This window comes from Myxine glutinosa, chromosome 1 (genome assembly GCF_964187855.1).
Source record: "Myxine glutinosa chromosome 1, kmMyxGlut1.1, whole genome shotgun sequence".
Lineage (NCBI taxonomy): Eukaryota > Metazoa > Chordata > Myxini > Myxiniformes > Myxinidae > Myxine > Myxine glutinosa.
The window spans coordinates 15,189,066-15,201,378 of NC_136261.1; the positions used below are offsets into that span (position 1 = coordinate 15,189,066).

The 12,313-nt window shown below is 46.4% G+C and overlaps 1 protein-coding gene across 1 annotated transcript in view; it reads right to left on the reverse strand.

Annotated features, from left to right (window-relative positions):
* The window catches only part of LOC137421346 (uncharacterized), a 52,726-nt gene that overhangs the window by 17,582 nt on the left and 22,831 nt on the right, over nt 1–12,313 (reverse strand). The window contains exons 3-4 of the mRNA XM_078770892.1: nt 4,651–4,704; nt 3,152–3,202 (exon numbers count right to left, since the gene is read on the reverse strand). Of these exons, the coding sequence (XP_078627018.1) occupies nt 3,152–3,202; nt 4,651–4,704 (105 nt within the window). The remainder of the gene's footprint in view (nt 1–3,151; nt 3,203–4,650; nt 4,705–12,313) is intronic.

A 12,313-nucleotide genomic window follows, 5' to 3' on the forward strand; every position in this document is an offset into this window, starting at 1 on the left:
TGCTCCCCCTCCCAATTCCTTAACGGTATGGACCTCAAACATCCAGGGCCTTCGCTCAAACCTGATTGATCACTCCATACAGGTTGCTTCTGACAATCCAGATGTAATCTGCTAAACTGAAACTTTCCACCTTCAAGATGTCTCTGATTCAAAAATATATGTTCATGGTTAATCCCTCCTCCGGTATGATAGACCTGAGCCTTGTCCTGGTGGTGGGGTTTCTATCTTTATGAAAAACTCTCTTCCTCACTCTCCTTGCACTGCCCTCTCTCCACCTCATCCCCAGGAGTACCTCTGGCTAATGCTTCCTCTCTGCTCCAACCTTTTGTTCAGATGTGTTCTGGACCGTCCTCCAAACAGTGATGACTCCATTGACATCTCCCTGTCTGACAACATGGACCAACTTCTATCCACTCATCCCAACTCTCTCTCCCTCATATGTGGCAACTTCAACTGTCATCATGCCAGCTGGCTGGGCATGGGTTGCCCTCGCACCAGCCACGGCACCTCAGCAAAGGACTTCTGCGACTCACTGGGACTGACACAATCTGTCAATTTTCTGACCCAGATCCCAGTCAAAGGATTATCTTCTCTTCGAGACCTGGTTATGACTAACTTCCCTGCAAATGTCTGCTGCTCTTCTTCTGCTCCAATCGGTTCTTCTGATCATGTGCTTCTTAAAGTGGGCATCTCTCTGGCCATTCTCAGAGAGCTTCCTCAGCGACGACAAGTCTGGCATTTCAATCAGGCCGACTGGCACGGTCTTCAAGCAGCCATCAATCATCTGGACTGGTCTCCCATCTCCACTGCCTCTGACAACAACTCTTCCTGGGAATTCTTCCAAAGTAAACTGCTCTCTCGCATGCACAGATTTATCCCATCTCTTCTTCAGTTGTCGTACCCTTCCTCCTGTCCATGGCACACTGAATCTTGTGGTGAGGCAGTTGCCATGAAACAACTTGCCTTTGCCTCTTGGAAGGCAAATCCAACTGAGGGCAATCTCAGTTCCTTCCACCAAGCTCGGAACAAGTGTGTGCCTACCCTCAGGAGTGCCAGGAAACAATATCTCTCTGCTCTCAAGACTGAACTCTCAAACCTGTCTCCCTCCTCCAAATCCTGATGGCGTCTGGTCAAATCTGTTTCTGGTGTCTATTCCCCTTCCATCCCTTCCCTTACCTCAAACGGCTACACAGCTGACACCGCACGTGAAAAAGTTGAATACCTCAACTCTGTGTTTTCCTCAAAATCTTGTGTCCCGAACCCATCTCTCTCTGTACCCACCTTACCCAGTGGAACCCAGCTGATACTGGACTCTGTGTCCTTCTCTCCTGACAAGGGGGAGAGGTTTCTGTCAATCCTCGACTCTGATTCTGCAACTGGACCAGACGGCATGAGCCCACGGGTCCTAAAATCCTGCTCTGCCACTCTTGCACAACCTCTCTCTGTTCTCTTCACCCTCTCTTTTGCTCAATGTTATCTGCCATCAGCTTGGAAATCAGCCAACATTACTGCTGTACACAAAAAAAGATGCAAAAACAGATCCTTGCAACTACAGACCAATCAGCCTGCTCCCAATTATCAGCATAGTCATGGAATCCATCATTGCTTTGGATATCAAATCCTTCCTCTTCTCCAATGGCCTGATCTCTGATCATCAATCTGAAAATCAGACCAGGTCACTCCACTCTGGACATGCTGCTTCTGCTGTCTCAACAATGGATGGAGGTCCTGAATGTCAAACAGGAAATTAAAGTTGTCTCCCTTTACATATCACGTGCCTTAGATACGCTCTGGCACCCCTGTCTGCTCACCAAACTCTCCTTCTATGGTACCGATGGAAATCTCCACGCATGGCTTGCGGACTTCCTCTGGCTGTAGTCAACGTGTGGTCCTGAATGGATTTCTCTCATCTCCCCTTCCTGTTCAGGCTGGAGTTCCCCAAGGCAGTGTCCTGGGCCCTGTGCTTTTTCTGGTCTTCATCAGTGATCTCTCCGACTCTCTGGAAAATCCTCTCTATCTCTTTGGTGATGACTCCCCTCTCTGCCGCTCCATACCTCATCCCTCAGATCGGCAGTCTGCAGCCTCCTCACTCTTTGCAGACCAGGACAAAATCACAGACTGGTCAAACAAGTGGAACATGTCTTTCAATCCTGACATATCTCACACTCTCACGATGTCTCTCCGAAAAGACCGTCAGGACAACCCTCCCATCTACTTTCTCAACAATCCTCTCCAAGAAGTTCTGTCACTCAAGCTCTTCCGTCTCACAATCTGCCATGATCTTTCCTGGGAAAAAACACATTTTCAAGCTGGCCTCCAAACCCAGTCACTGACTGGGCAACCTCCGTCATGCGAAGTCCTTCCCTCTGGGCTGGTGTTCCTGCCTCACACCTAGCTCGGCTTCACGCTGTTGAAACCAAAGCTTTCAGAATCATTGGAATCTCCCACGATGAAGGTCTAAGCTCTTTCACGAGCCTCGACTCTGTATACAAAAAAAATAAAATAAAAAAAACTCCGAGGGCCTTTCACTCACTCATCACAGGCATGTTGTTGGTCTTTCTGTCTTCTCCCGACTCCTCTCTGGCATAGCCCACCCAGCCCTGTCTGTACGCTGTCCCCCAAATACTCCTACAGGTCGCACAAGATCTGCCAGCAACCCTCTTCTGGTGAAACTGCCAAAATCAAGACTCTCTGCTCACCTTCACTCTTTCATTCCTCTTTTCTCCTGCCTCTGGAACTCACTCCCCCACTCCCTTTAATCCCACTCCTCCCTCCAGGTCTTTAAAACAGCTGTTCACCACCATCTCTTATCTTCCCCCATCCAAAACCTTGATCTTTTCTACCCCCGTTAATTCACCCCAGATCAACTTTTCTGAAATACCGACTTCTTTCCTGGAAGTCCTCGCTGTGTCTATGTGTTTTGTTTTTTTTAGCTCTCCCACCCCACCCCCTTCCCGTGCCTCTCCCCCCCCCCCCCCCCAAGCCCTCTCTCTCCCACAGATCTTCCGATGTCCCTGCTCTCCATATTGTCTCCCGCTCCCTTTATCATATGTTTTATGTGTCAGTTTGTCTTTTTGTGATCAATATTAGATCTTACACGAGCCTCGATCTTGTATACGAAAAAAACAAAAAAAACTTTATTTATTATTACCTGCAGTGTCCACAGCATCCCAATCAGGTTGTTCAATCTTCACAAAGGAAACTGAAAAAAATAGAGCAAATTACTGTCGAGTTAAAATGTAAGTATATATTCCACGCATAAACAAATCAAATCGGTTCAACGTTACAAAGTAAGGACTATAATGCATAAAAAAGCAAATACGTTTATGCATGAAAAATACCCAAACAGCACACAGACGCTGGGACAATGATGGCAATAGATATAGGATCACATTCTTTTTTACCATGGTACACCTTACTAGGGGTTTTAAACAGTCATTGTCTCACAAATCAGAACTTATAAATACTTGAACCACCACCTGTCACGGGGAAGGGGTGGGAGTCCGGAGGGCGGGGTGTGAGGGAGGAGGGGATTAAGGGGCGTGTGGAATGAAGCAGGACCGGGAAGGAATGGGAGGAGGGAGGGGAAGGGGTCGGTGGGATGAGAGAGGGGTGTAGGGGAGGTTGATTACGAAGTAGGGGAAGGAGTAAGATTCCAGAGGGGGTGGAGTGGAAGGAGGCAAGGGGTGAGGAAGGGTAAGGGGGGTGGGGGGGAGGTTGGTAGTCCGGAGGGAGGGGTAAGACAAGGGGTGGGGAGGAAGTCCAGAGGGAGTGGGTGGGATGAGGGGATAAAGGGTTGGGTTGGGAGTCCTGAGGGTGGGGTGGGAGGTGGTGGGAAGAGGGAGGGGGAAGGGGTAGGGTGGGGTGGGTTCTGGAGGGAGGGAGATGGAAAAGGTGGGGTGAAAGTCTGGGGCAAGGGGTGTGGTAGAAGAGGCAGGGGAGACGGTGGGATGAGGGAAGGGGATGGGAAGAGGATGGGATGAGGGATGGCAATGGGAGAGGGTGGGATGAGGAAGGGCAAGGGGAGAGGGCAGAATGAGGGAAGGCCGGTTTGTCTTTTTGTGTGATTAATGTTAGCTCTTTCACGAGCCTCGATCTTGTATACAAAAAAAAAAAAAAAAAAAAAAAAAAAAATGCAAGGCGAGAGGGCAGGATGAGGGTGGGCAAGGGGAGACGGTGGGATGAGGGAGGGGAAAGGGTTGGAGGCTGCACATGGTGTTGCCTGGCTAATTCAATCAAGATATTCTTGTTTTGTATTTTTCATTAACGTTCTGAAATTTGTAGTATTTGTTTTTCACTTGGAAGTTGTGAGTTACGATGTGTAAATAAAGGTGGAAAAAGTATGATTTAATGAAATTTAATGGCAGGCTTTCAGGCAACAAAAGGTTAAATTTTTGAAAGGGGGTGTAGACTTTCTATTGGCACTGTATATGTGAAGATTTTATTGAATAATCATCCACTCACGACCTCCCCCAGCACCACTCCTTCAAATATAACCACTCCCCTCCCTGGCAGAATATCATGGCAAAAGCAAAGCAATGAATAGCAATGTTGTTAAATACTTCCAGCATTACTGTATAATTTCCACAAAGTTATTCATAAATCGAAAGGTGACAAAATAAATTGAAAGAGTCCAAAAATTCTCATCACCTATTTGATCCAAAGCTTCCAAAGCTCCAGGTTCCATCTTTATCATGTGGACATCTGCAAACACATCACATGAGAGACTAATAACAAAGCTTGTGTGCAGATATAATCTAAAACAAGTCAGGAGACGATGATGGTTCACGAGCGAGCGGTATTCAATGACAAAGGACGGACTATAACCGAAACAGGCCCGGACCTGCGAGGCCCAGAAATGTCAAAACGAAGGTTACTGACCTTGAAATGAGATAGAAAATAACGTATAATCAGTTATGAGGTCAGTTAGCAACACAATACTGAAAATTCGGTTCGATTCCGACAACTTTGAAATTTTGACCTTTGTGACCTTCAAAGGTCAAAGGTCAAAGATTCTGAAATTTGTTGGAAAACTTGTATTTCATGATGTATGTGATAATATAAGATCATGTATGACATTTCGCCCTATCAGGAAGCGAACAATGTAATAAAACCATCAAAAATCGACTTTTCTAAATTTAGTGACCTTGTGACCTTGACCTTGGGGCGAAAATGAAAAATCGAGCTCCGTGGGGCAAGACACATGACATTGGCCTAACCAAATACCGAAACCCCTGTCAGATTCCACCAACTCCCTCGGAGTAGATGTAGCTTGAACTCGATTACCCCCGAAAAAGACATCTTTTTCACGTCGCTCCACCCGCAGCGTCGACAGCGTCGCGTCGCGTCGAAAAGACAGCGTCGCTCCACCCGCAATGCGCACACTCCATGCAGGACATAACGAGATCATGATATCAACCTCCCACCCAAGTTTCATCAAGATCGGATGATATCGGGTAGTTATGGTGCGGACAGACACACAGACAGACACACACCCATGACGAATATAGTGGTCACTCTGTTTGATAACTCGTGAACCAATTATAAAAATAGACATTCCTGCATTTAACAGCAACATTTTCTTTCCCCAACAATCCGAGATTCTCCACACTTTACCAAAAACAATAGATGCTGGACAGGTACTCCACGACAAGCATGCATTTAAAAGGGCACGAATTACCTGCACAGATGTGAATTGCACTCGGAATTCTCGACATTGTGGGTAAACAACTTCAAAGTGAAAGGTTTGTTTTATCATTTTACCCCTGTATGTTAATCGCTTGCAGGAGTTGTATGCTGATCTTCATGAAACTTGAACACCCAGTCGAGGCAGTGACAAGCTCGAAGCCTCTTGTTTTTTAGGGGTAATAGGTCAAAAGGTCCAGGTCACAAAATTGTCAATTTTCATTGGATTCATTTGATATCTCTGTATATAAAACCGAAAAACATGGGCAGGCGGTGAAATATCTCACTCCTCTCTGCACATGCGGGATCGGGAAAAATTCAGAGCCAAATTACTTTTAAATAGCAGGTTTGTTTTTCCGATTCATATTCCGATTTGTGTTCAGAATATAACAATCAATTTCAACAAGTTGTTCCTCAATCATAAAATGACGTTTGTAGACAGACAAACAGATGAATAAACATGAACCAATTTCTTAACCCCGCTTTTCATTTCACGTGTGCAGGGTAATCATTTTGTATTCTTGAGATACATTCACAACCCATGAACTACAGTGAAATAAAATAGATTACTGGATTTTATATATTCCGAGCTGAGGCACCCGGTGTTGCTGAGGAAAATGCAATGAAAAATTCCCCAATTTTCATGCAGGAAATATATATATATATTGTTACGGAACCCAACGTCGGCCTGTGGTTCCCCTTTGAGGGGGGATTAGTCCCCTCGTTTGTTACTGACCGACGTGGTCCCTGAAGCTGCACCGCGGCCTCCGGAAAGGCCGGTGCACAGCCCCGTTCGTACCGCGGATAAGATGTTACTTGATTGCCGAGCGGTGTTTAGCAACCGCAGCACGAACTGTTACCAAGACTAACCCGATCCTGAAACGTTGGCCAAAATCGCGCCACAGGTGTCCAATGAGGGAAAAGACAACAACGACGGATGCAGAGGAAAGAAAACAAGAGGTAGGAAATACGAATATGATTTATTATTACTATTTACAGGAACAAAAGAAACCAAGGAGGAGGAAAGATAATAAAATAAAGCAGAAAGAGGGACGGACCAGAAGGACACAGTGAAACTTAGCTTACCTATGCAGTCTTACTTAACCCAGGACAGAACAAACAAAGACGGACTCACACGAATGGGGAATGAAGGCAGGAACGATTGGAAGGAGGAATGGGAAGGTTCAGCTGGGGCAGATGGTTCGGGCTTGATCCCGCACGGGACGTCGGGCTGGACCTCGACGGCCACTGATGCCACCGCAATCTGGTTCCCGCGGGGTAACGGGTCGAAGCTGCCTGGTGGAGTCAACGCTGCTTGTGGAGCCAAAGCTGCTGGTGGAGCCAAAACTGCTGGTGGAGCCAAAACTGCTGGTGGAGCCAAAACTGCTGGTGGAGCCAAAACTACTGGTGGAGCCAAAACTGCTGGTGGAGCCAAAGCTGCTTCTCTGGCTCACCTCAGGACGCATCTCCCTTCTCTCTCCGAGGGCTCGTCTCCACTCATCTGCCATCTCTGGCGTAACTCTTACAACTCAGAACTCCTCTGCCATCTCTGGCGCAACTCTTTCTTGGAACTTCTCTGCCGTCTCTGGCGCAACTCTTTCTTGGAACTTCTTTCAAAGGCTTCCGCGCGCGCTTATATAACGCCTCGGGCGATCAAGCCGCCGGCCTCCAGGACACGCCCATCGGTGAGCTCGCCTCGGCCCTGATTGGTGGGCACGGGCTCTCTGGCTCCACCCTTGATGACGATGGGCGGGCACGCCCTTCTTCTCCGAGTTGGAGCACATGGGCAATGGCGGCGAATGCAGTTGGCAATAGAGGCTTTGGGAATGGGGCTTTGGGAATGAAAAAGAAAGGGGATCTATCTATTTGAATTCGGTGCAATGGAGTGTCAATTAATGGAAGAGACAGCCTTAACCTACATAGAATAAGGAAATAAACTACCAACAAGGAGGAAATCTATGATTGGCAAACGTGATTGTTTATGACCTAATTACGGGACGCACTTTGACCTTTATACACAACTGGAGGAAGGAGGGTGATATTTTTACAACAATTTACACAACAATAAAAGAAACACAATTCTCATATCCACAACAATATATATATATATATATATATATATATGTCGGATTGAGACTTAGAACTTGGGACTCAAAAGACTCAGAGAAAAGGAGCAACGGATATATTTATTAGAACTCGATTACACAAGCTTGAGGACAGCAAAGTTGTATTGAAACTCACAAGGAATGACCAACAGTACAACAAGATGCTCTGAATTAAATCAATTAAACCTTGCTTTATATAAGGAATATCAGGGGTGGGGTTAGCTCACAAGATACAGAGATAGAATGGGCTCATTGGTCCCAGAATGGGCTCATTGGTCCCCCCACCATAGTCCCATCCTGTTGTTCAGTTAGTTAGAGGAAGCTCATCAAGGCCACTCATAGGTTAACTCAGATAAGAAGATGGTCAGCCATATGTGGCAACATGTTTACAACTTTCTGTAAAGAAACTTTGTTTGAGAAAGAACAAAGGGAGGGGGATACTCATAAAACTGTCAACTTACAGGATATTGGCAAAGTCTAGAAGGGAGGCAAAGAAATAACAGCCATAGCCAAGGCCAGGAGAGGAATACTGAGAGATTGTGCCCACGCAGGCCAAGAGCACACAGGAAAGGACTCCTTATTAGGATATTACACATCCTCAATGCACAAGAAAGAACTTAAGTATTATAAAGAGTTCAGCACTAAGGCAAAACAGAACATATAATTGGTTATACTTGGTAATTGGTAAGGCAGCATAATAACAAAGGGGGAGGGGCATAATAGCTCCCTACATACCGCCCTTTTGGATCTAAGATACAAAGTTATCTATGAGCCAATCAAAGGCCTTTATTTCAAAACAAAGCAGAAATGAATCAAATCAGAAAAGCCATTCAACATATCACGCGAAGGCAGCCGGTGAGCATGTCCCGCACGCAAAGCACCACACAGTACCCAGTAGGATGATTCGCGTCTGTATGTGAGTATGCACTGTAAGGCCGTAAAAGCAGGGTGAACAAATGGCATAAAGGAAAAACCTCCAAGTGAGGCAAAACAGACAGTGTAAAAGATTCACTAAACATACCACACGGATGCCTCCCAGTGAGCATGTCTCGTACCCCGTACCGCACAGCGCACTCAGCAGGAAGATCCGTGGGCGTCTGGGTGCAAGTGGGTGTTAGTGGATGTATGATGTAAGTCGGGTGTAGATGGGTGTATGAGGTGAGACCGTAGAGACATGAAGATCGAATAGCGTGTCAGATCCCCAACGAAGACCCCTGGTTCCACCGGGGTCCACACCCAGGAAGATCTCCTGACCCACCCTTGGTCCACAGAGGTGCGGCCGGACTCCTCCCCGACTGGAGCTCGCCCAGGCTTCCCCAGGAGAAATCCTTGGAAATCGTCAGCGCTCAATCGATATTCATGTTCATGAGGTCCCTTACATGCTGGTGATCTGGGGAAGACACAACATCGTCAGTATCAGGTGGCTCAAACCTATGGCCATAAAACAATGCAAAACGGTCCAAAGGAGGGAGAGCAACTTCCTTTGGGTCAAAGTCGAGATCGTCCGAGGCGATGCTGCTTCCATCGCTGTTATCCATGGACGAATCTCCAAAACAATCAGATTCGGAACTCAGAGTATCTCCAATGTTGAGTTCCTCACCATCCAGGCTTGGGTGTGCAGTTGGGTCCAAATCCAGGATTGGGTCAGTGACGTTTGACTCACTGTGAGCTTGTGAGACATAAAGGTGAGCTCGTGAAACATAAAGAGGCAAAGCCTGCATTGAGACATAATCATCAGTCGGGGACCCTTGCAAGTGGCCCACATCATCATTAGTAACATCATCAGTAACATTATTTTCAGGTGGCGTAGGCTTGCGGCGTAGGCGGCCAGCAACAGTCATAGCCGTACACATCGAGAAGAAATGAGAGGAGTCCCTTAGGAACTCGTTGACGTCTGCATGCGACGCGTTGGGGCCCAGAGGAATCGGCCTCCTGGCGGCCTGAAATGCTTCGAGGTCCGCAAATGTGTAATCGACATTATTATCAGTAATATCAACAATGGAAGAACAATCTTCGGAAGCGGAGATCTCATTGTCGCGGCCCAGTGACTCGTTCGGGTCGTCGTTCCAGGATCCGCGATCTGCAGTCACGTCGACGGCCGGAGTGTCACCTGGACCCACGGTCAGCTTGTCGGTCATCACCATGGCCTTTTCTGGTGTCGTCTTCAGTGTCCATCCTGTGGTAAACTTTCTCACACACGCAAGGACTAAAGCCTCGATTAGTACACAACAAACCACGATTCCAAGGACTATTGCCAAGGCGGTCAATATCTACTTTACTATCGTACCTGTCCATCCTTTGGTTGGCGGCTTTTCCTGCCGTCTCGTCCGCCCTTGCATTGCCCCGAGCAACGTCAGTGTCCGCCCTTTGATGGCCGCGACATTTGATCACCGCAATAGCGCGGGGAAGCAAAATGCTTTGGAGTAGCCCTCCCAATTCTACCACGCGCACCACAGCCCATATCCACCACAATTTACCTGTACCCTCTACCTATTTTAAACTACTATCCACGGGTATTCGTGAAGGGGGTCCATCTTTCCCAACCACTCCCTTCGCACCAGCCACTCCCCGTTGTCCATAAACCTCTGAGACACACACACAACCTGTCCATTTCACAGTGAGGTGGGGGTGCAGATCAATTCTGAAATAACAAAGAGGGTTTTGTCTGAAATTCGTCTCATGAAAACCCATCCAAGAGTCCAGTGTGACAGACAGACAGACACAGACACTGTGACACACAGAAAACCCCAGGTACACATTCAAACCAGCTTGTCCTCAGATCCACAAATGTTCACTTTCTCCCATTATAATCCCCTTATTCCATTCCCTGTGCAAATTAAACCGACAGTTCAACCCAAAGTCGCAGCACGAGTCAAGCCTGGTGTGGGAGTGGACCAGATAAGACTTTGGCTGAAATGTACGCTGGCCCGACCAAGCCTGTTTAAAGGAAATGCATGTTAAATGCAGTGAATTTTCTTCTACAAATGGCAAAATGAAATTGGACGTAGCTTTTTAAAGCACTTTTGACAATTTCCACTTTGGACTTTTGGTCCAACCACCACTTTTGGTTTTGGTCAAACTTTTGACTTTGTCCAATTTCCAGCTAACGTTAACCTTTAATTTAAACCAAATTGCAACTGAAGTTATTTTCCTGAACCCAGGCAGTTACATACATCCCTGCTCACGCCACACAAGACAACAGGTGATCCACTTTCAACAGATACCACACTACACAGAAACCTTTGGCAATGCAACAACCGAACTTCCAAAAACAACAACAAAACATTTAATCCACCTCAATGGCTCACCTAGCAGCTCATTGTGTCCCGGTCTATCTCTTCTTGCATCTACACTGTTCACAGCAAGTCCAATTCATCCTTTAAGTCACATGTACCCAGAGTATATGAAACAACCACTCAAACTTAATCCAGCTGCGCATACCGTTTTCCCAAAAACTCACAGAGCAGTCCAAATCCAGACCAGTCATGCATTTACATGTAAATATTAGGTATAGTATCTAAAATTAAACAAATGGTCGACTTCCGGCTCACAGACGAAAAGCTTGTATCTTTAAGATTGATCTAAGCTTCCAACATTTCAAATCGTCACTTGAAACATCAGCTTATATCAAAAATACTTGCTCATTCCTGGAATCGCACGTTCAACCCTTTGTGTCATGACACAATATCTATTTAAATAACTATTTTCCATTTATACATTCATAGAAATGTTAGCGTCGGTCACAATCCACATGGATTGTAGCTGTCAGCGAGCGAGCCATCCATTCCATACAAGTTATTTCACACAACCATTCTCCATACACCTGGGTTTGCACACCTGTGCCCACACACTGACTCCAGGCTTCTTCATTCAATACAATGCACTCACCCCCACTCACAATACTCTGCTCAATAGACAATACTCTTCTACACACACACACAGCGTCATTTGGTCTAACTACTCCCTTCTGAAACATGCGCTTTGCAGTCACCCCTTATATTATTGCGCTCCCCCATCACTACAATACTCGGAGCACACTGACGTCATCTCCCATTTTCCCCGTCCCATATGCACTAGACTATAGGAATTTAAATTAAAATTGAACATAAATCCACAACAACTTAAATCAACGTAAAACCCAGCGGTTTTATCAACAGCCCAGCCACTTTCCTTGTTCGCTCTCCTTCTGTGGAACTGTAACCTTTGCCACTTTGTTGTCTTTTCTCTGCCAGTAATACAAACCGAAGCACACCTTTGTCTGCACATGTACTTTAACCATAATTATATGAGACCCAACACCAGGAGTGCTCCCTGGAGCTGCCATAACTCGCCTTCACACCCCATCCAACCACATATCTCACTCAACCTTGCCAAAATCCAATCTATTTACCTTTGTTGCACACAACATCTGTCCCCCATTGCCCATCAAAAGTGCCCACTCCACAACCCACAATTTTCTCAGGGTACACACCTGTCTTTACTGTCGAAATCCATGTTTCAGAAATATAACTCCATGGCCTGCT